We start from the raw sequence: 22,429 nt of genomic DNA, 5'->3' as shown, positions 1-22,429 counted from the left end.
GATCTAGATTGATTTTTTTAACTGTGCTGCTTCTATAACTTGGTTGACCCCTCTGAGCATTAGTTCATCAGTAAAATGCATGAAATAAGAGATTAGAATCATAAGGGATGAAATATGAAATCATAAAAGGGTTAAGTAGGTAAGAAAGTGCTCTGTTGATAGTAAAATACTGTATAAATATAGTGTACTGTGTCCTATTCATTCTATTATTATTGTCTTTGGATTCCATGGCAGTTGTCTGCTTACCTTATAATCTTGTGGCTGTGTACTTAAAAATTCAGTTTCAATGACAAGGAAGACTCCCATAAACTGTGACAATAAGTTATTAAATTATAATAAGTTATTAAATGGTAGAAACACTTAGAAACCAAATTAGCTATGCAATGTATCACTGTACTTTGTTTAGTCTCATGGAAACATCATATTTAAAGTGAACAAATGTCCACCATTTGGTCATTGTAAGATTTTCTCCAGGCAGTAAGGAGGAAAATTAAAACCATGTCTGATGTTGCAGTTTTGGAAATGATTTCTCACTGATAAGAAGAAGCATGGTTGATAGACAGTATACTTTACCAATAAATCTTTTATGGTAGAATTTTTGCCACCACCAAGCAAGTGACCTGTAGTAACGATCAGGGAGGGACATTTATGGGAGTGTCGGCTGGTTTCCTTCAGTTTAGGGGCAGTGAGCAACTGACAGGAAAAATGAAAACATAAAAGTTGACAGGGGCAGATTCTGGAGTACCTTGTTTAGGGGATTTCAGAGGATGATCCAGTGTCCTAAGCTCGGGCCCCAGCCTTCCAGCTTTCTTGCATTCTTACTCTTTGTACTTTCTCTTTGGTGTAACTGAGTCTTTTAATCCATTGGTTACTCCATCTTCTCACCTTTAGGCCTTTGTTCCCTTCCCCATGCAGCTTCTACTCTACCTATTTCAGTCAGCTCACACTGTGAGAATCACTTCTTGCCCATCATTCTGTTATCCCTGAGCAGCCTTGACCAGCGCAGCCTCTCAGCTGCACCTTAGTCCTTAATTTAATCACACTTTCAAAATCTCCTTGTAACATAGGGTAACATATCATAGGTTCTGGGGATTAGGGTATGGACATCTTTGGTGAGGGAAGCATTGTTTTATTTGCCATGGAATAATTTAAAATAATTGGTAAAAGCTTAAAAAGACTAAAATAATATATTTTTTAATTATGTATTTTTTTCTTTTTAAATTTCAATGAAAAAGTTTTATTTTAGTTGGTTTATCTGCTCAAATTACAACGGAAAGAGAATCCTAGATCTTCATCTCTGAAGTTACAGTAAATATTTTCCACATATTCCAAAGTTACAATACTAACTAGAATTCTAGAACGCTCAAGATTTTTATTCAGAATAAGCCAAGCTGAAAATAATATTTTCTGCCTTCCTTTCCTCCTCCCTCTCCATCTACCTGTTCTGTCTCATGAAAAGGAGTTAGAGGTTTTCAGGAAAGAAACATTTAAGTAACAGTAAAGATGATATAAGGAAACTAAATCTTCTCCTGGGAAAAAGGAGTAAGACTCTTCAGAATTGTGTACCTTTATTTATTTTTTTTTTTTTTAGGATTTTTTTTTAATTTTTTTTTCAACGTTTATTTATTTTTGGGACAGAGAGAGACAGAGCATGAACGGGGGAGGGGCAGAGAGAGAGGGAGACACAGAATCGGAAACAGGCTCCAGGCTCTGAGCCATCAGCCCAGAGCCTGACGCGGGGCTCGAACTCACGGACCGCGAGATCGTGACCTGGCTGAAGTCGGACGCTTAACCGACTGCGCCACCCAGGCGCCCCAGAATTGTGTACCTTTAATACACAGATCTAGAGACCAAAGTGGAACAAAGAATCTTTAAAAAAAAAAAAAAAAGGAAACATTCATCTAAAGTTAATATTTTCTGATGATAGATGTCAAATGCAAGATCGCTCCATACTGGATAGAGAACCCAGATCTTGCACCATGTGATGGTTACAAGACAGGAAAAGCAAAACACAAAAACAAAATCATGAGCGAGCCAAGTCAAAGTTAACTAATCATGGGGAAGCAACTCCAAAGATTTTTCCACCAGAGTGGAATCAGCTGATTGATACTTGTATACAGATATAGGACACAATTTGTTTTCTAATAGTGGAGGCTGGAGTTCATTTTTATTATCCTTGTGAACTGATAATAAATACCTTGTAGTTGAAAGAATACCCTACTTGCAATCAGAAGACAAGAAGCAGAGTTCACTTTTTTTTTTTTTTTTTTTTTGCCTGTGTGATTGTGACCAAGTCCGATAACCTGTTTGAGCTTTAGTTTCTTCATCTATGGAATGAGGACAAAAGTCCCTACTTCAACCATTGGAATGTTTGATTCTATGTGTGACAGTGACTACTATTATTCGGCATTCTGGGGCTTTCAATTAGTCCATGAGGTTCTGTGATCAGTCTTCTCAATGAATTCATGTTTCATGGCAATGTACTTTCTATAACTCCAAAAAATTTAAGATGGGAGTGTGTTTCTTTGATTCTAAAGAAACATTGTTCTTCTGTGACAAGGAGAGGTGAATCTACACCTATGTACTGGAAGGCCTTTCCTACATGAAGGCATGATTACTTGAAAAATTTGATTAATGTAGATAAAGTAATAACACATGCATTTAAAACACAAAGAGCCAGAGATCATCATATTTACTAGTTAAGTAAAACAAAGACAATGCAAATTTTACCTTTTTTTCCCCAGAAATATGAATAATAACTGTAAAAATTAAGTGATAGAAATGTACGTATGAAACAAAGCCATTTTCTGCAGTTTGTCAATCAAAATGAATAATCTCATAGTCTCATTTTCAATTAGATTATTTTAATATTTAACTACCTAAAATGCCCCAATCATATTCTTTAGAAAGTGGTTAGACTGGAATACTGCAGTTCTAATGATGACATTTTATTATGATAAAAATGACTTCATTAATTGATGATCATATATCAACTCATAAAGTAGATAAAGGATATAAAAAGTTTTCAAACCCGAGATAGGATAAAACCACTTGAATTGTTTAGAATTTTTTTTCCAGGAATAAACCTTTATAATCTTTTTAATCTCACAAAATACACAAATTTCTTTGTTATAAATTCAACTACCTTATGTGGCCTGTGACTTTCTTCTTCAAGGTCTGTATAAGTTGATGATATATTAATATTATCCCAAATCTAACCATTAGATATATTAAAGATGAAAAATATAATGCATTTGCAACAGAATGATGCAAGAAACGACAAGAATTAATAGGGAGATTTGGATTTTGGTCCCAGGTATTCTTATTTATGGTTTTGAATCTATTTTAGAACATGTAAAATTAAAAATAAATGCACTGATGACTTTACAAGGTATTTGAAATAAGACCTTTTAAAGAAGTCAGTCTTGTTGCTCCTTTATTCTGTGAATCCTTGAAAGAACATTTACAACTTCATAATGAAAATGATTTAAGGTCACTATACTGAGGATGAAAAAAAGTACATTTAACTATTACATTAGAGCTTTGTTTTAAGTTGAAAGTAACTGTGAAGTATAAAATATCATCTAAGCCCAATTGTTGACTTCTGAAGCAAAATATCTTTTGCTTTGTAAAAGTCCTCTTATTAAATATTAATGTTTAAGTTTAAATGCAGTCATATAAACTTTTTATTTACTCTTTTTTTTTTATGAAATTTATTGACAAAATTTAAGACAGTTTAATGAATCTAGCTTAAATAACTAACTTGTATATTTCTACATTTACGGAAGCAAGTTAATTGTATGAGAAACTTCTGAAGCTTCCAAGAGTAGTATCAACTCATTTAAACACAGCTATAGGCACTACATATAAATATGTCTAATAATATCAAAAATATAATGTTACACCTGAACAATTCCTTCTTATTAAAGGAAAAACACATCTTTCATTCATTCAGTTTGTTGAATCAGAAAGCACATTTCTTCATCGCATTTCTTCCCCAAGAGATAGTATATGCTCAATTTGAATTTTGATTATTGATACATTATAATTTCAGAAAATAAAATACAATTAAATATTGTGCTGAAGTTTTAAAAAATAATAGTGCAGGCCTATTTGAATTTTTAATTTATGATGTTATAAGATTAAATAAAATAATTTATGCAAAGCCTATAGCATAGTCTTTTCTACAGGCTGTTCACTCAATAAACAAAAAGAGTACAAAATCTATTATCCGGAAAACTAGGGCTAGGTGTGTTTTAGAATTCTTAGTACTTCAGATATTGAAAGGTAATGTGGTACATTACTACTCATACTTTGACAACCCCAGAGCGGCCCAAGACTGCATCCCATATTCAAACACATTAATATATCTGCAGAAATTCCTATGAATATCTACTATAAGTGAGATAAAGGAAGATTATAAATAGCCTTACTTTATTTCAGATCGGATTTTGTCACCAAATGGGTTTGCACCAGACTTAAAAAAGCAAACAAAACAGCAACAGCCACAAAACTACTTCTGGTTTTCAGAGCTTTTTGGATTTTAAAATTGCTATTAAAAAGTTGAGAACTGATAATGAGAGTTGTGATGCAATTGGATTAAGAAATAAGTCTGTATCTATATCAATGGGTTGAATGCATGACTTTGGAAATACAAAGAACTAATAATTATTTAATTTAGGAGGATTTACTCCCATATAACCCATACAAACTTTGAGTGAACATTTTGTAAAATATGTGAAAGAAATCCATAGGACCTAGGGGAAAAATACAAAATTGATTGCTCCACGTGTAATTAGAGCTTGAGAGTCCACCATGTTTAGTTCTAGGCCCTCTTCTAATTCTGTACATCCTCCACAAATCATCTCATCAGTTACCATCTAAGTGTAAGTGTCAAATTGGTTGTATCCATGGTCCATACTTGACTTCTGAGTTCTAGAACCATTTGTCTAGCTGTCTACTTCACATACCCTCTTGGATATCTTCAAAACTTCACAAACTCAATGTGTTCAAAACCAAACTTAGGATTCTCTGTCCCTCCCAAAACTGCAGTCTTCTCTGGGAAGGGCATCACTATTCATTCAGTTACTTAAGCCACAAACTCAGGGGTCATTTCTTAATCTATTTTGGAACATCTCTTAAATCCAGCTACTTGTTTCCATGTGACTACCTCACCCTTGTCACCTGATCTTAGTTCAAACCACCCTTTTTTATTTCCTGCACTCTCCTTTTACCCCCTAGAATTCATCTGGCTGAACTACTACTCTCCCCTTTGCTGTCATAAAGAGAATAAGACACATTTATATACCTGCAGGATTGCATGGACTGGTTGTGCTGGCCTCTTCTGTCCCACACCACACTGTCAGCTCTCTGCTCCAGTTCTTTAATTCCTCCCAAGCATTTTTCTCATCTTGCTTCCTCCCATCAAGGTCTTTGCACATGCTGTTCCATCTCCCTGGAATTCTTTCTCGGAATTCTTTCTCTATACTCTTGCTCTAGTTACTTCCTTGTCATCTTCCAGATTCAGTCCTATCATCCATTCCTCTAAGCCATCCCTAACTTCTGTCTAATTTCTGTCCACAGGCTCATAGTCTTAGGTATCTCTTCCTATTACAGAGCTTGAGAATTTACAGTCATTTGTGCGATAGTTTGATTAACATCTGTCCCTTTTGCCTGTCCAAAAGCTGCATGAGGAGAGAGACCATGTTTCACTTTGCTCACCACTGTTACCTACATAAGTATCTAGGCACACATGTTCATTTGAATAACTTGCTTTCCTTTTGTCTGGGTCATTCTGCTTGCTTTTGTGATACCTTTTACTTTCACATAGTTTATCACATTGTGTTACAATTATGTGTTTAGTTATCTATCTCTCCTAATAAACTGTGAACTCTTTGAAGACTGGATTGTCTGTTTTGTTCATAATTATATCCCCAGAACTTACTATAGTTGAATAAAATCTTATCTGTAGTAGGCACTCAAAAATATTTGTAGAATCAGTAAATGCTAAATCTCTGAGTACAGATGTTCAAATATATTTTGAAGTATTATGGCTCAAGTTATCTCCATGTTTCATATGAACATATTTTAGTCATTGATGTTGTTGCCAGTTGACTTGAGTGTGTGCAGGTCCTTTTGTGTTGTTCTGAAGCCAACATGAGGTGGTTAGACTCTGGATGTGATTCTTAATTGATGTTTGTGGCTCAAAAACTCCAAATACACATGCGCTTAAAAACCGATCAGCACAAGTAAGCCACGATTATTGCTGATATTTGTTCTAATTCTTTTAAAGGTATAATATAGTAATTCTCCTGAGATGCTAGCATCAACAAAACAAATCAGTGCAAGTCTAGATGGAGCTAGATTGAGTTATAAGGGAAGCTTAGACTTTATAGTGTAAATACAAGTGTACATGGAGTACAAGCATTTTTACTGATAGAACACTACTGAATTAAACAAACTCTGCTTAATAATATTAATGCCTCTTTAAAGTCTTCTAAGCGGAGGTCTCTCCTGAAAGACATACCATTGGAATTATCCAAATTCAGATGATTGTGACTGAAGGAATATGTTACAATCATATTTTACATTATTATCCATTAAATAGCTTTGGATTATATAATACTCAGCTGAAATATGCTGACAGTTATTCAGAAACCTAAGTAAAACTTTTGATGAACCGGGCTCTACTTTGTTCAATAGTTATATCTCAATCAGACAAGCTCGACTGTATAATTTTAGGTTTAGTCAAGATGAGATTTATGGATATATCATATCCAAAGACTGCTATGAAGAAAGTAAGATTTGAAGAAATGAGTTATTAATCTTTACTGTGTAACATTAACAAATGTCATGTGGCATTTATGAGTAGGTACCTAGAGGTAGTAGATTCATAAGCCCCCCAAAATAGATTTCTTCTTATATACCTCTGATGCTAGGAACATAATGAATAGTTACCTATTACTCACTTGTGAAGTCCAAGCTTTTGCTTCATTTATTAAATTCAAGCTTAGTACAAAATTAACAAAATTAAATAAGGACTGTCATGTTGTAGTGAATGGTATTATCTGTGCTCCTTTTTCATAGGGGTGTGTGAGTGTGTACATGCATGCAAATGCGTGTGTTTGGTGGCAGTGTATATGTTTTTATTTACTATCACAGAGTACTATATTTACTCTAAATATATTTCTTGCTGAATAGATTTCTGTTTCTCTCCTTTCAGATAGTCTAAACATGCTTATTAGGTTAGGTGTCCATGTTTGCTTGATTGATTTGTTTGGCTAGTCAAATTAATGGTGATAAAGTGTCTTGTTATTGAGATAATTGCTCATGTGATGTTTGCCATCACTTTTTAGTTTTGAGTTTCAAAAGGCCAGTACCCAGAAGGTGTTTTATCTCCTCCCAGGTCCTGTGCCCTCAGTTCAGATAAGTGGTCTCCAGGTGGATAGTGACACGTGGGTCATAGACCTGCTTTCTAGAGAGGAATGACTTTCCCTTGGGACTGGCTTTAACAAAGAGCAAACTCTCATTAAATGTTAAACTCTCAGTAAATGTTGAAAGAATTAGCTGAGGGCTTTTATCATTATCTTATGGTTTCTCTATAAAAAGATAACATTTTAAAAGAACCTTATATATGTGAATGGATCATATTTATAAGTATTTATATGATGGATGGCAGTATTAAGGAGGTAAGATACAACTATGTATAGATGGAGAATCACAGGGTTGGTGGAGTCCTTCAAAGATTTTTTTGGTGCAACTACCTACTTACTTCTAAAATTTCTTTGTACAATATACTCTCTCTGTTGTTATCCACTGATGGGATATGAAACCCATACAAGAACTAGGTCAAAAGACTACAGTGTAGAACACTGAAAAGTAAATTGGAGCAATGAACTCATGTATCTAGGAGCATAATTTGAAAACCACTGTGTGAAAGTAAGAATGACTCCACATGGGGGCATAGAGAGTCCTTCTAGCCAGCACTGCATGGCTGGCCCACATTACTCCACAGTCTTCTACCTACCAAGAGATCTTACACCCAAATGCAAATAAGGTCAATTAATAACATCTTGTTAACATTATTTAATTTCTAGTGAAATCCTTGCTGATTTGTAAATTTGAACCCTCACAAGCTTGATCTAAATTCTGAGACTTAAAAATTTTTTTATTAGATTATCAGTTACCCTAAATCATCTTTTGTTTCACCTACTATTGTCAGAGAATGATAGCTGACTTTTTTTTTTTTTTATGACATTAGGCTGCTTTCTCATGGACCTCCATCAATTCTCTCAGTAATAAGGATTCCTGCATCTATTCTAGTCTAAAAACAAACAGAAAAAGGAAAACAACAACAACAACAACACAGATACATACATCTTGCCTTTGTGAGGTGATTCTCCAATCATGTGTCCTGAAACCAAGAGTACGCATTTTTTGCTTCCTGACCAACTCCTTCCCTTTAGTTTATTGTATTTGCAGGAGTTTGTGTGATTCTGATTTTTTAAAAAATTGTTTACCCATTAAGCACATTGCTCTAGTTCTCGCATTAGTGGTTCTAAACATTTGTGTAGCTCATTAATACGTTATTTCTAACTTCTTAAAAGATCATATCCCTTTATAAGAACATGGGAATCTAAACTGCATTTGAAATCTTAAAAAAATAGACTTTTAAGCTAGCCTTTTTAGTTTTTTAACTCCAAATAATGGAACTTCTTGTTAACACCATAATTTCTATCTAAAGGTTAGTTTGAGACAATTGATATCAGGATGATGATCGTATCAGGTGACCCTCTGGATCAGTGTATCTGAACATGGAGTCTACAGTGTAAATTGCCCTGGAGGCTGGAAGTGCTAAGTGTCCAGTCACAATTGTACAAGTTAATGTATTTTGGACGTTTCACTTGCACTGATGCATATTATGCTTTGGGCCTTTGATCCGAAATAAACATAGTGGATGTGATGGTGCATCGCCTAGATGGTCAACTTCGCAACTGAGCCACTCTTCCCTGTGCCTGATACTGCTTTTCTCACCCTACTGTGGCTCAGGTTCTGAAATCACCCACCACCCCCCGCCCCATGAAACCTCCCCTAGGCAAGTCTTAGGCTGTATTTCCTGGATGACCCAAATTAAGAAAATATTTGTTTAAATATGGGGATATGAAGAATTTCATTGCATATTTTACAAAAACTGCTTATTGGAATTTTGTTCAATATTTTGTTAAAGTCATCCATGAAAATATGCAGCTTATAAATTCTCAGGTATTATTCATAAAAATATTTGTTTCTCCTCAGAACTGGTATGATCTAATTACTTAAAAAAAATTTTTTTTTCAACGTTTACTTATTTTTGGGACAGAGAGAGACAGAGCATGAACGGGGGAGGGGCAGAGAGAGAGGGAGACAGAATCAGAAACAGGCTCCAGGCTCCGAGCCATCAGCCCAGAGCCAGACGCGGGGCTCGAACTCACGGACCGCGAGATCGTGACCTGGCTGAAGTCGGACGCTTAACCGACTGCGCCACCCAGGCGCCCCTTATTACTTAATAAGAAATATATATTTGGTTGACCCACATGGGGCAAACACTACAGATCAAAAATGCTCAAATGTCTGCAATATCACAAGGTTCCACCTTATATAATATATATACATATATTAAACTTCCCATTTTCCCTTGGCTGCCAGGATGCTCATGGATAAATTTTTGTACTCAATTGAAATATTAATCTTCAGCCTACACTTCCTGGTATAAGTATCTCTTACCACATTCACACTTTATATTTATTTATAACAGTTTGGAAAATACGGAGACTATAAGTACATACATTCTTTTAAATGGAATAAAATAGACTTCTGCGTATAGACAGAAGCTTGGATTTGAGCATCGTTATGTTTAGTTTGCAATAGCAGCGTGTCAGAGTGATAGAGTTCAAGCATAGTACAGAGTTCTGGGGATATGATTTACTTACTGCTTTTGTAAGCAAAAATTCCTTACATTTGGATGGTCTCAATCTCTTTGAAAGTCCAATGAACTAAATCACAGTCTACAGCTGCTCCAGCATTCTAGGTATAGAGTTTGGTATTCTGGTCATGGTTTACCAGCTCTTTTAGTGGATTCCCAAAGCTCTCCATGGTACTATGAAAGTTATTAAAACACTGTACTTTAATGACTCATTCATTCATTCATTGAACACATGCGAACACAATTTTAATCACCTGCTGTGTGCCATTCTCTGGGTTATGTACAGGATGAATGGCAGTAAAGCAGCCAGCAAGGTAAACACAGTCCTTGCCCTTAGATATCTCATATTTTTCTTCTCTTTCTCCTCATATCTTTCTTTTTCACTAATTTTTTTTTAATGTTTATTTAGTGTTAAGAGACAGTGAGAGAGAGGGACAGAATGTGAGCAGGGGAGGGACAGAGAGAGAGGGAGACACAGAATCTGAAGCAGGTTCCAGGCTCTGAGCTGTCAGCACAGAGCCCGATGTGGGGCTTGAACCCACTGACCATGAGATCATGACCTGAGTTGAAGTCGGACACTTAACCGACAGAGCCACCCAGGAGCCCCTCTCCTCCTATCTTTCTAAACTTGGACTAGACCACAACTCTATGAAGGCAGACACTGTGGTTAGTTCCCTTCTACCTTCAGTGTACCACTCAGTGCATATGCATTTGGCACTCAAAAAAATATTCTTAAATAAGTGGATAAATGAAGAATGGCAACCTATCATTTCATCTACTTTATCTCACAAAATACTGGGGCCTTCAGTAAAGAAATCCAATAGCTGTGTGGCTGTGACTTCAGGCCAGGCAATTTAAAAATATTTTAAAATAGGTTGCATGTGGTTTAGTTGCTGCTTTACACTTACCTGTCTCATTGTTCTGGTATCAGTTCATTATTGAAGGAGATGGAGATTTTCTGGGCAGTAGTTTTTTTCACATCCTATTATTATCTTTCCCTGCTCCACTAAGCTTTAATCCCTTATGCTTACCCAATGGATGTTCTATAACTGTTCTCTGACTGTCCCAGACAGTCTTCACTTTTGCCTACTAACCCATTGTAATTCTCTGTAAAAAACAAAAAAAACAAAGAAACAAAAAAAAACTCCACAATAATTTAGGCATAATTAGGGTTGATCCCATTTTATATTTTATTCTGTATCTGTATAGAATGGTCTAAAGAGGAGATGGTAGTCTTGCTTTGAGAAAGGAAACATACTCATGTGAGTTCTTTTCGACAACTAACATTTGTGACCATCTCCCAACTTCTTGTCTTCTTTCTTGTTTGCTTTGATCTTTTGTATTTGAGATTTCCTTCCCTTTGCCGCATGTACAGGGCCATTTCCTTCCAATACCTGATTTATAACCACTTTCTCTTATAATTCATTTTAAAAAGCCACTGCTTTTTGTGGCATTTTTAATTCATTGTACGCAACCCTAAGCTTTGGCTTTGCACTTTAGTCACTTCAATTATTTATTCAAGGGCCAAGATTGCATAGTGTTTAAGAAGGCAGGTTCTGTATTCCAGCTCCATCCCTTACTAGCAGAGTGAGAGGAGGCATGTCATTACATCTCTCTGTCTCAGTGGCTTCATCTACCTAGTGCAGTGAGGATACTAATGATACTTCCCTCCTAAGGCTGTAACAAAGATTAAATGAAATAATGAATGTAAATAGCTTAGCACAGTGCCTGATACCTGTTGCATATTATTATTATTATTATTATTATTATTACTGTAATTGTATATTAATACTACCCACCTAGATCATAATTATTATTATAATAATAATTATTATTTTTACTGTAATTGTATATTAATACTACCCACCTAGATCATAAGCTTGTAGAGCCCTGGGATCACATTTACGACTTCTCTTGTACTCTTGATGTAACACCAAATGCAATAAGTACTCTAATGAAGGCTCTTAGAGTCAATGGATGCAAAGTGAAAAATGAATTAGTTAATGAACGTTGTAAATTCTGATTCAACATACCTTTCTCAGAACGGGAGGTATTTTTCATTTGTAGGTATACAATGTTCTTTAGTCTTCTGTCACATTGTATGATTTGTAAATCTGAAGATGCTATTTATAATGTATATTTTGTGTGTATATGCAGATTAAGAAGGATTAACTAAAACTGTAAAATAATCTAAATAGCTACCCTAAAAAAATTACCACTGGCATTTTAATGAAATGTTATTTTACAACTTTAAAGCTCATAGCAATATAATTAGTAATATGTGTAATCTTTATTACCAATCTTAATCTTTTTTATATGACTGAAAAATTATTTTATGGAGGTACAATTAAAATAATGCTAAAAATGTCAGCATAACAGAATTAAACTAAAGTAACTACTACAATATTGTACCCCAAACCAGCTAATTTAAATGCAAAATACTTTGTAAAGGCTATTTATCTGAGCTAATGCATGTTAAGGGATTTAAGGAGTAGTTTGTGTCGCTGAAATAAAAGGAAAAATAAGCACTGTACCGCAGTCTTTACTATTGTTTAACATGAGGGAAATATTAAATAGGTTTATATATAGGCCACTTGAGGAAAATGTATTAGAAGCCACATCACAGCATAGTAAATATAAAGAGGACAGGCAGGCAATACTACTTTCAGAGTCTTCTACAGGAAAAGCTTGAAATGCTTACAATTGCCCTTGTGCAATTAATGTTAAATCGTCAACTGTGATAACTAACAGAATTTTAAGGCCGTGTTTTGAAAAGGGCTTTCAAAATACTGGATAGTTGTTTAGTTGACACATGACACTGGTTAGATTTTTCTCTGAATGGTTCCTTCAATTCATAGTACTCTACATGATTATTATTAAATGAGAATATGGAAAGGTTTAAAAATAAGATGTTATTTGTTAATTAATTAATTAATTAATTTATGGAACTCTATACTGGGGCTTGAACTCATGACCCTAAGATCAAGATCGAATCAGATGCCCCTAAAAATAAGATTTTTAAAAATAAAAATAAGTCTAGCACAGAAACTTTAAAAAATATGGAAAAGTAAAAAAAAAAAATCACCTACATATTCACCACCCATAAAGAATCACATTTCATATTTAGTATATATATTTCTAGTTCTGCTCCATCTTGGATAATTTTTTAAAATATTTAATAATGAGGCACCTGAGGGGCACCTGGGTGGCTCAGTTGGTTAAACCTCCGACTTTGGCTCAGGTCATGATCTCACAGCTTGTGAGTTCAAGCCCTGCGTAGGGCTCTGTGGAGACAGCTCAGAGCCTGGAGCCTGCTTCGGATTCTGTTTCTCCCTCTTGCTGCCCTTCCCCCGCTCACGCTCTGTCTCTCTCTGTCTCTCAAGAATAAATAATAAAATATTAAAAAAAAATAATGAGGCGCCTGGGTGGCTCACTCGGTTAAAGGTCTTGGCTCAGGTCATGATCTCAAGGCTTGTGAGTTCGACCCCTCATCGACAGTGCAGAGCCTGCTTGGGATTTTCTCTCTCTCCCTCTCTCTCTCTCTGCCCCTCCCCCATTGCTCTCTCTTTCTCAAAATAAATAAACAAACGTAAATATATATATATATTTAATAAAAAATCGTTGTGATTACGTCCCATAGAATATTTTTTGTAATATAAAAAATCCAGGAAATACATATTATATGAAAACTACTAATAATAGTGAATCAGCTATATTTTCCTTGTATTATTTTAGGCTTTCTTTTCTGGAACCTCAAAAAGTATTGGGGCTTATGTGTTTATTCCAAATTTTGGTTCGGCTGCATATTATTTTGAGGGCTATTCTTTAAAAAATGAATTAGCACTAAAAATATTTTAGTAAGTTTAAATTACTTCTTAAAAACTATCACCTACTAGTATCTTGTATAAATTATGACAGAAGCATGAATCATAAATTTGAGAGAAGCAGATATTGTGGTGTGTCTGTCATAATTCAGTTGTTGAAGGTGGAACTCGAATTCACCAAATGTTACCACACGTTTGTTCTGTTTCTATTTTGTAGGTCTCAGCACACCTGGAAAGTCCTGCGAAGTCCCAGCTACAGAAAGTGCAGAGACAAGTAAAACCCTTCATGACCCTTGACTACCAAATCGTCAACCAGACTCTTAAACGGTCACAGCCTCCAACGCCAAGCAGTGCGCTTCTGCTACAGCATGGGCACCCTTCTCCCGAGAGTGACACTGGCCTTACTGGAAATCCACTCACCAAGTTACTAACTCTTGGGAAAGAAGATGACAATGTGGAATGGCATGTATGTCTAATAGCTACTTATGAAAACCTATAATCAGGTTTTGAGGAAAAATGTAAAGAAATTGAAGTCTACATTTTTATAGTAAACATTCCAAATTCAAATGCATTTAACACAAGGGATGTCTTCATGGATTCATATATAATAGTTAGTTATGCACATCTTAATTACTATGCATAATAAAATATAACAACTCATTTTTCAATACTCGTTTCAGTTATGTATCATTGTGAGTCAAACTAAGCTCTAACAGTAATTTATATTAGAGAGATTTAGCTTTGTAAAGATTTCCTGGTATATTTAGTTAAAATATTTATCGATAGTTATATTATCTTAAATACCCATTAAAATAAAATAGGAAGAAGTTTTTTAAACAGAAGTCAATATGTGCTCCGAAATAAGACTAAAAAGCTTATTGCACTTAACATTTTATGGAATCGTATCTGGATTTCTTACTATTAATTATTTACTCATTTATAGTTTTCGCAAATACATGTCTACCATTTACTAAATTACAGGAATTTAGAGGTGCCAGGGATACAAAATGAATAAAAATGTGTGATGTCATGGGGTTTATATTTATGGTGACCTGCTTATGAATGAATCTTAAAAAAGTACTGAAGAATGAATTGAACTGACAACCACTAGACCTGGGGAAAAAGACTTCTTTTAATATCTCAGTGCAGAAAACTACATTCATAGCTGAAATTTCTATTCCTTTCTTTTTCTTTTTTTCCATTTGATTTGTTAGATGGAGCCATGATCCTATGATCTCCCACGTTTAATCTCCCAATCTACATTCCTGATGATTACTGATTTCAGGTTGCTGCTTTTTAGCTATTAAGTCTGTAGCCTCCAGTCACCAAAGAGTAATGCTCAGTATCCCATTATGTGAATTACAAGTGACAGAGGAAGATTTCATTTTTTGCCAATTTTACTTTAATCTGGAAAAGGGAAAATAATAAGGATCTGGTAGACTGTTTAATAAATATAAAACAACCATAAAACAGGAGTCTTTGAAATCCAAAACTGAGCATAAATCTTTACATGTATATTTACTTAAACTTCTCAGTAGTGGATATCTAAGGAATTTTGTTTAAAAAAGTGAATGTAGAGGTAGGTTTTCTATTCACTCTAAGAAGATCATAAAAATATATGTAGGATGAAAATCATCTGTATAGTAAATATTAGAACTCAACCAATACAATTTATCTTATAACCCCCTTCTTCCCAAGTTCATTTCATGGTGCAGAAGATTGATTTCTAAAGGAAAAAAAAATCCCAAAGGATATGCATATGCCAGTCCTAGGCAAAACCCAGAAAATTATCTTATCATGTATCTTATGAAATATGTTTTCTAAAAAATAAGAAAGGATAAGTAACATATATCAGTGTTCTCAGTTTTTCTTAGTAAATGTTTTTATTCTCTAGACACACAGGTTACTTTTTCTTTTATAATTTTTCACATTTTAAAGGAAACTTATTTGATCGTAGTGGTCTTTTCAATGGTGTCAAAGTTGCATGTCTGAGAATGGTTGAAAGCCTCAAGAGGTGTGGAGTTCTAGGGGCGATGTGCATATTGGCCACAGAAGACTTTTTCCTGTTTTTTTAAACCGTTGTATTTTCAACTAGGTATATAAAGTTTCTTCTATCATTAATGTCTATTTAATCATAATGTTATCCAGTGTGTTATAGTTTTAATCAGTGTGTGTTCTCTTTGATTCAGCTTATCAAGTGCCCATTTTCACATCTGGCCACCATTCACGGTCTTGTTATCTTTCATAGCTAAGATGTATCCTATGTTGTTGCAATTTCCTAATATTCTTTGATTCGTGCTAGGCGTCCATGTCACAAAGCAGCAAGTGTGCAGTCTTTAGAGTCAGACCGTATGGGGTTAGAGCTACCACTTACTAGCCACGTGGTCTCAATCCTTAACCTTCCCAGCATTTCTATGACTTGAAGAGTTGTTTTGATGCTTGCATTTTTAAAGTTCCAAACACAAAGGCAGAGTGGGGGCTCGGGAGAGAGTGGCTGTTGCCATCCTTTGGTGTTTCTTTCTCCTAAGCTTGTCTTCCTATGACATCAGAGAGCAGTTCATTAATTCAGAGAAGACCTCAGAAAATATAGTTACCACAGAATAAGTCTGTGTAGAGCATCCTTAGATTCAGGATTTGGGGGTTGGTATTAGGAGTAACTTGATGATGATGAATGGTTTCTGAGACAATGAAATAGAAAATCAAAAGAAGCTTTTTTTTTTCTTTTTATCCTGGGCCTTTCCAGGATAAAATCCAAATTTGTACTCATGGCGCACAGGACCCTTCCACACTTAACCCTTGCCTCTGATCCAGATTTATCATTTGGCGGCCGCATGCCACTCTGTGCTTCAGTCATATGGGTTCACTAGTGATTCTCACTAGTGGCCCAGGTTCTCTCCTCTCCTTTCCTTTCTTTACCAACTACTCATTCAGTCTCCAGCATTTGGCTAGATAATTGTAGCTCTTCAAAATCCATTTCAGGTTTCTTCTCTAAGGTGCTTTTACTGGTGGTTCTCTGTGTAGAAGAATGCTTATTCTCTGCCTTTTCATGGCAATACCTATATCATATGGACAAAAATTGCACTAATCATAGCATTTTCACAGCACATGCTACATTTTAATTATTCATTGTCTTGTTTTCTTATCTGTTGTATCTAGTAGGAAGTATAAGTTGAAGGGGAGAGAAAAAAAACATTAGCAAATAATTATGATATTATGTAGAAAGGACAATGGTATAAATAGGAGCATGAAAGTACTGTTCTTATTCAGAAATGTCAGTAGTAAAACTTAGTCAGAGAAAGTGGCTAGTGGGGCATTTAGCTAGATGAGATAGCACCAGTGAAGAATAAAGATGGGGAACAGAAGAAAATGAGGTGAGCAGAAAAAGAGTAGGCAGATTGTGGCAAAAGGTGACACCAGAGATATAGGCAATGGACAAATCACGGAAAGGTTGGCACTCTATGCTCAGCATAGAGTGAAAGGTTTAAATGTGGGGTTTGGGGTGACATAATTGGATTTGACTTTAATATCATTGTCAGCTATGTAGGGGAGGGGTCCTGGAGGGAGAAAACCAGTTGGGAGGTTATTTCTATGATGCAGTGAGAGGGGATGAGACCCTCTATTAGAACATGTTAGAGTTGAGGTATCTGGGAGACCGCCATGTGGAGATGCTAGTGACAGCTAGAGATCCCAGTTTTCCCCGAGGAGAGTAGTCTAGACTGGAGGAAAATAGTTGAGACTTGTCAGCATGTGGGGAGTACTTGAAAGCTCAAATGAGAAAGAAAGCTCATGAGAGCTGTGAAGAAAGGATGGGATTGAGCCATCAACAATATTTAAGGGGTGGTCAGAGAAGAGGAGCTGTAAAGGTAAAATAAAAAGATAGCGAGTGTAGTGTCCTCGAAGCCAAAGAGTTAGTTTAAAGAAGGAAGGAATGATCTAAATGCTCTAGTAGCTGAGTCTAGTAAAACAAAAGCTGGTAAATATCTATTGAATTTGGCAGTCAAGCAGTCAAGAAAATGGCAACAAAAGGAATGTCAGTAGGATGGTGGGCAGAAATCATTCTACCACCTTGAATTCAGAGTTGACAGAAGTTGGAGATGTTTAGGATGGCTAGGCAGAAAGATAACAAGGCAAAGACATAGACAGTCCTAAACTGAAAATTGTTTGATTTGCAACAGGGTCTAGATTGCATCTAAAAGGAAGATTGCATTTTGATGAGTGAGATAATGGAATTTAAGATTTTAGAAATGAGTGGTTTAGAGGATGACAAGACTCAAGGCCTGTCCTAAAGAGTAGGTGAAGAGAAGACTAAATTCAAATTTGTGATTTTGAGAGAAGTGAGTTCAAATATTTAACTGCAATTATTGCTTTATTTTTCTGTAGAATTCTGACAAATTGTTGCTGTAGATATTTTCAGGTGTAAATGAATTTATGATCATTTGGTATTATTTTTCTTTTAAAATTTTATCAAATTTTATATGGTCTAATATTAACATTGCTACTGTAGTTTCCTTTTAGTCATATTTGTGGGACATCTTTTCACTTTATTTTCAGCTTTCTCTCTTACATTAGTTAAATATTACAATACCTCTTACAATTTGAGAGATCGTTTCTTGAACAGTGTGTTAACCCAATTACATTCTTGTTATTACTATTAGGTTTTATTTTTTTTCATATTTAAATTACTATACTTTGTTTGATTATTTGTCATCTTTTTTTCTATCCTCCATTGAACAAGTTACGTTTTTCTTTTTTTCTTTGTTTTGTTACTCTAACTTTTCAAAATGCATAGTTATATTTTTTCTATATCTATCTCATTGTTCACAAAGATTTATGTTGTATCCTTAAGTAAAAATCTTCCTGAGTATGGTCTTACCTTATCCTTCTTGTTCTCACCTATCTTCCTGTACTGATATTTTATAGTATCTCTCTCTCTCTTTCTTTATCATCTCTCTGTCTATCCATATTCTTTTTGTTTAGACCACGAAAAAGTTACTGTTACTTACTCAATTTTCTTATATTTTGTATTTTGTATAGATTTCATACTTTTATTTGTAATCTAACCGGAGTATTTCTTGGAAGAGTGTTTTTCTTTTTTTTTTTTTATGAAATTTATTGACAAATTGGTTTCCATACAACACCCAGTGCTCATCCCAAAAGGTGCCCTCCTCAATACCCATCACCCACCCTCCCCTCCCTCCCACCCCCCATCAACCCTTAGTTTGTTCTCAGTTTTTAACAGTCTCTTATGCTTTGGCTCTCTCCCACTCTAACCTCTTTTTTTTTTTTTTTTTCCTTCCCCTCCCCCATGGGTTCCTGTTAAGTTTCTCAGGATCCACATAAGAGTGAAACCATATGGTATCTGTCTTTTTTTTTAAATGTAAATTCAAGTTAGTTAACATACAGAGTAGTATTGGTTTCAGGAATAAAATTTAGTGATTCATCACTTACATATAACACCCAGTGTTCATCATAAAAAGTGCCTTCTTTGATGCCCATCACCCATCTAGTCCATCCCCCCCGCCCACCTCCCCTCCGTCAACTCTCAGTTTGTTCTCTATACTACAGTCTCCTGTGGTTTGCCTCTGTCTTTATCTTATTTTATTTTTCCTTCCCTTCCCCTATATTCATCTGTTTTGTTTCTTAAATTTCACATATGAATGAAATTATATGATATTTGTCTTTCTCTGATTGACTTATTTCATTTATCATAGTATACTCTAGTTCCATCCACATTGTTGCAAATGGCAAGATTTCATTCTTTTTGATTGCCCAGTAATATTCCATAATATATAAATATATATATTTATAATATATATATATGCCATTACTTCTTTATCCATTCATCAGTTGATTGAAATTTGGGCTCTTTTTTTAATGTTTATGTATTTATTTATTTTTACAGGGGGGAGAGGGAGACAGAGAGAGAGAGAGAGAGAGAGAGAGAGAGAGAGAGAGAGAGAATAAGCAGCAGAAAGGCAGAGAGATAGGGAGACACAGAATCCAAAGTAGGCTCCAGGCTGTGAGCTGTCAGCACAGAGCCCAATATGGGGCTTAACCTATGGACCATGAGAGCTAAAGTCAGACACTTAACCGACTGAGCCACCCAGGCTCCCCTCAACCTTTTTTTTTAATGTTTATTTTTTTTTGAGGGAGTGGGCTCTTTACATAATTTGATTATTGTTGATAATGCTGCTAGTAACATTGGAGTGCATGGCCCCTTCAAATCAGCATTTTTATATCCTTTGGAAAAATACCTAGTAGTGCAATCGCTGGGTCATTGGGTAGTTCTATTTTTAACTTTTTGAGGAAGCTCCATACTATTTTCTAGAATGGCTGAACTAGTTTGCAGTGCAAAAGGGTTCCCCTTTCTCCCCATCCTTGCCAACATCTGTTTTTTCTTGAGTTACTAATTTTAGCCATTCTGACAGGTGTGAGGTGGTATCTCATTGTGGTTTTGATTTGTATTTCCCTGATGATGAGTGTTATTGAATATCTTTTCATGTGTCTGTTAGCCATCTGGATGTCTTCTTCAGAAAAGTATCTATTCATGTCTTCTGCTCATTTCTTAACTGAATTATTTGGTTTTTTAGGGGTATTGAGTTTGATAAGTTTTTTATAGATTTTGGATACTAACCCTTTATCTGATATGTCATTTGAAAATAAATTTTTCCATTCCATTGGTTGCCTTTTAGTTTTTTTGACTGTTTCTTTTGCTGTGCAGAAGCTTTTTATCTTGATGAGGTCCCAATTTCATGTTTGCTCATTTTTCCCTTGCCTCTAGAGACATGTCTAGTAAGAACTTGCTGTGGCCAAGGTCAAAGAGGTTGATCCCTGTTTTTTCCATTAGCATTTTGATGGTTTTCTATCTTACATTTAGGTCTTTCATCCATTTTGAGTTTATTTTTGTGTCTGGTGTAAGAAAGTGGTCCAGGTTCATTCTTCTGCATGTCGCTGTTCAGTTTTCCCAACACCATTTGTTGAAGAGACTATCTTTTTTCCTTTGGATATTCTTCCCTGCTTTGTCGAAGATTATTTTTGGGACCATACATTCTTGGGTCCGTTTCTGGGTTCTCTATTCTGTTCCATTGATCTATGTGTCTGTTTTTGTGCCAGTACCGTACTGTCTTGATGATTACACCTTTATAATACTGTAATACAGGTTGAAGTCCAGAATTGTGATGCTTCCAGCTTTTTTTTCTTTTCAACATTACTTTGAGTATTTGGGGTCTTTTCTGCTTCTATGCAGATTTTAGAATTGTTTGATCTATCTCTGTAAATAATGCTGGTGTTATTTTGATAGAGATTGCATTGAATGTGTAGATTGCCTTGGGTAATATAGATATTTTAACAGTATTTGTTCTTTTAATCCATAAGCATGGAATGTTTTTCCATTTCTTTCTGTCTTCTTCAATTTCTTTCATAAGCATTCTATAGTTTTCAGTGTACATATCTTTGACCTCTTTATTTAGGCTTATTCCTAGGTACCTTACAGTCTTTGGTGCAATTATAAATGGGATCCATTCCTTTATTTCATTTTCTGATGCTTCATTATTGGTGTATAGAAATGTAACAGATATCTGTACATTGATTTTATATCCTACAACTTTGCTGAATTCATGTATCAGTTCTACCAAATTTTTGGTGGAGTCTTTCATGTTTTTTACATAGGAGTATCATGTCTGCAAAGAATTAAAGTTTGACAACTTCTTTGCTGATTTGGATGCCTTTTATTCCATTTTGTTGTCTGATTGCTGAGGCTAAGACTTCCAGTATTATGTTGAACACCAGTGGTGAGAGTGGACATCCCTCCTATGTTCCTGACCTTAGGGGAAAAGCTCTCAGTTTTTCTCCATTGAGGAGGTTATTAGCTATAGGTCTTTTGTATATGGTTTTTATGATGTTGAGGTTATGTTACTTCTATCCCTACTTTCTTGAGGGTTTTTATCAAGAAAGGATGCTGTTTTTGTCAAATGATTTTTCTGCATCTATTGAGAGGATCATGTGGTTCTTATCCACACTTTTATTAATGTGGTATAACACGTTGATTGATTTGTGGATATTGAACCACCCCTGCAGTGCATAAATAAATCCCACTTGATCATGGTGAATAATTCTCTTTTTTTTAATTTTTTTAATGTTTATTTTTGACACAGAGAGCGAGAGACAGAGCATGAGTGGGGGAGGGGCAGAGAGAGAGGGAGACATAGAATCTGAAACAGGCTCCAGGCTCTGAGCTGTCAGCACAGAGCCCAATGCGGGGCTTGAACTCACAGACCGCGAGATCATGACCTGAGCCGAAGTCGGACTCTCAACCGACTGAGCCACCCAGGAGCCCCTGAATAATTCTTTTAATGTATTGTTGGATTCGATTTGCTAGTATCTTGTTGAGAATTTTTGCATCAATGTTCATCAGGGAAATTGGCCTGTGTTTCTTCTTTTTAGTGGGGTCTTTGTCTTGTTTTGGGAAGAGTGTTTTTCAAAGGTCTTTTTGCCTTAAAACCTCTGAGTTTTTATGCCTAAGAACAATTTTATTTCACCCACCTACTTATAGGATATTTTATTAGTTATAAATGTTTAGGTTCAAAGTTCTTTAACTTTAATACTTCAGTTATCATCCCATTGTCTTCTTGTACCCAGTGTTGTT

General features: G+C 35.3%; 1 protein-coding gene across 3 annotated transcripts in view; it reads left to right on the top strand.

The window, feature by feature from the left end:
• Window positions 1-22,429, top strand: part of TFEC (transcription factor EC) — an 81,160-nt gene that overhangs the window by 11,766 nt on the left and 46,965 nt on the right. For all 3 annotated transcript variants that reach the window (XM_032592433.1, XM_032592432.1, XM_030308273.1), the window contains exon 2: window positions 14,003-14,251. In XM_032592433.1, the coding sequence (XP_032448324.1) occupies window positions 14,072-14,251 (180 nt within the window). In that variant the 5' untranslated portion in view covers window positions 14,003-14,071. The remainder of the gene's footprint in view (window positions 1-14,002; window positions 14,252-22,429) is intronic.

Source organism: Lynx canadensis, chromosome A2 (assembly GCF_007474595.2).
Source record: "Lynx canadensis isolate LIC74 chromosome A2, mLynCan4.pri.v2, whole genome shotgun sequence".
Taxonomy (NCBI): Eukaryota; Metazoa; Chordata; class Mammalia; order Carnivora; family Felidae; genus Lynx; species Lynx canadensis.
Note: the sequence above shows the minus strand (reverse complement) of the source record. Positions and strands in the feature narration are given on the sequence as shown.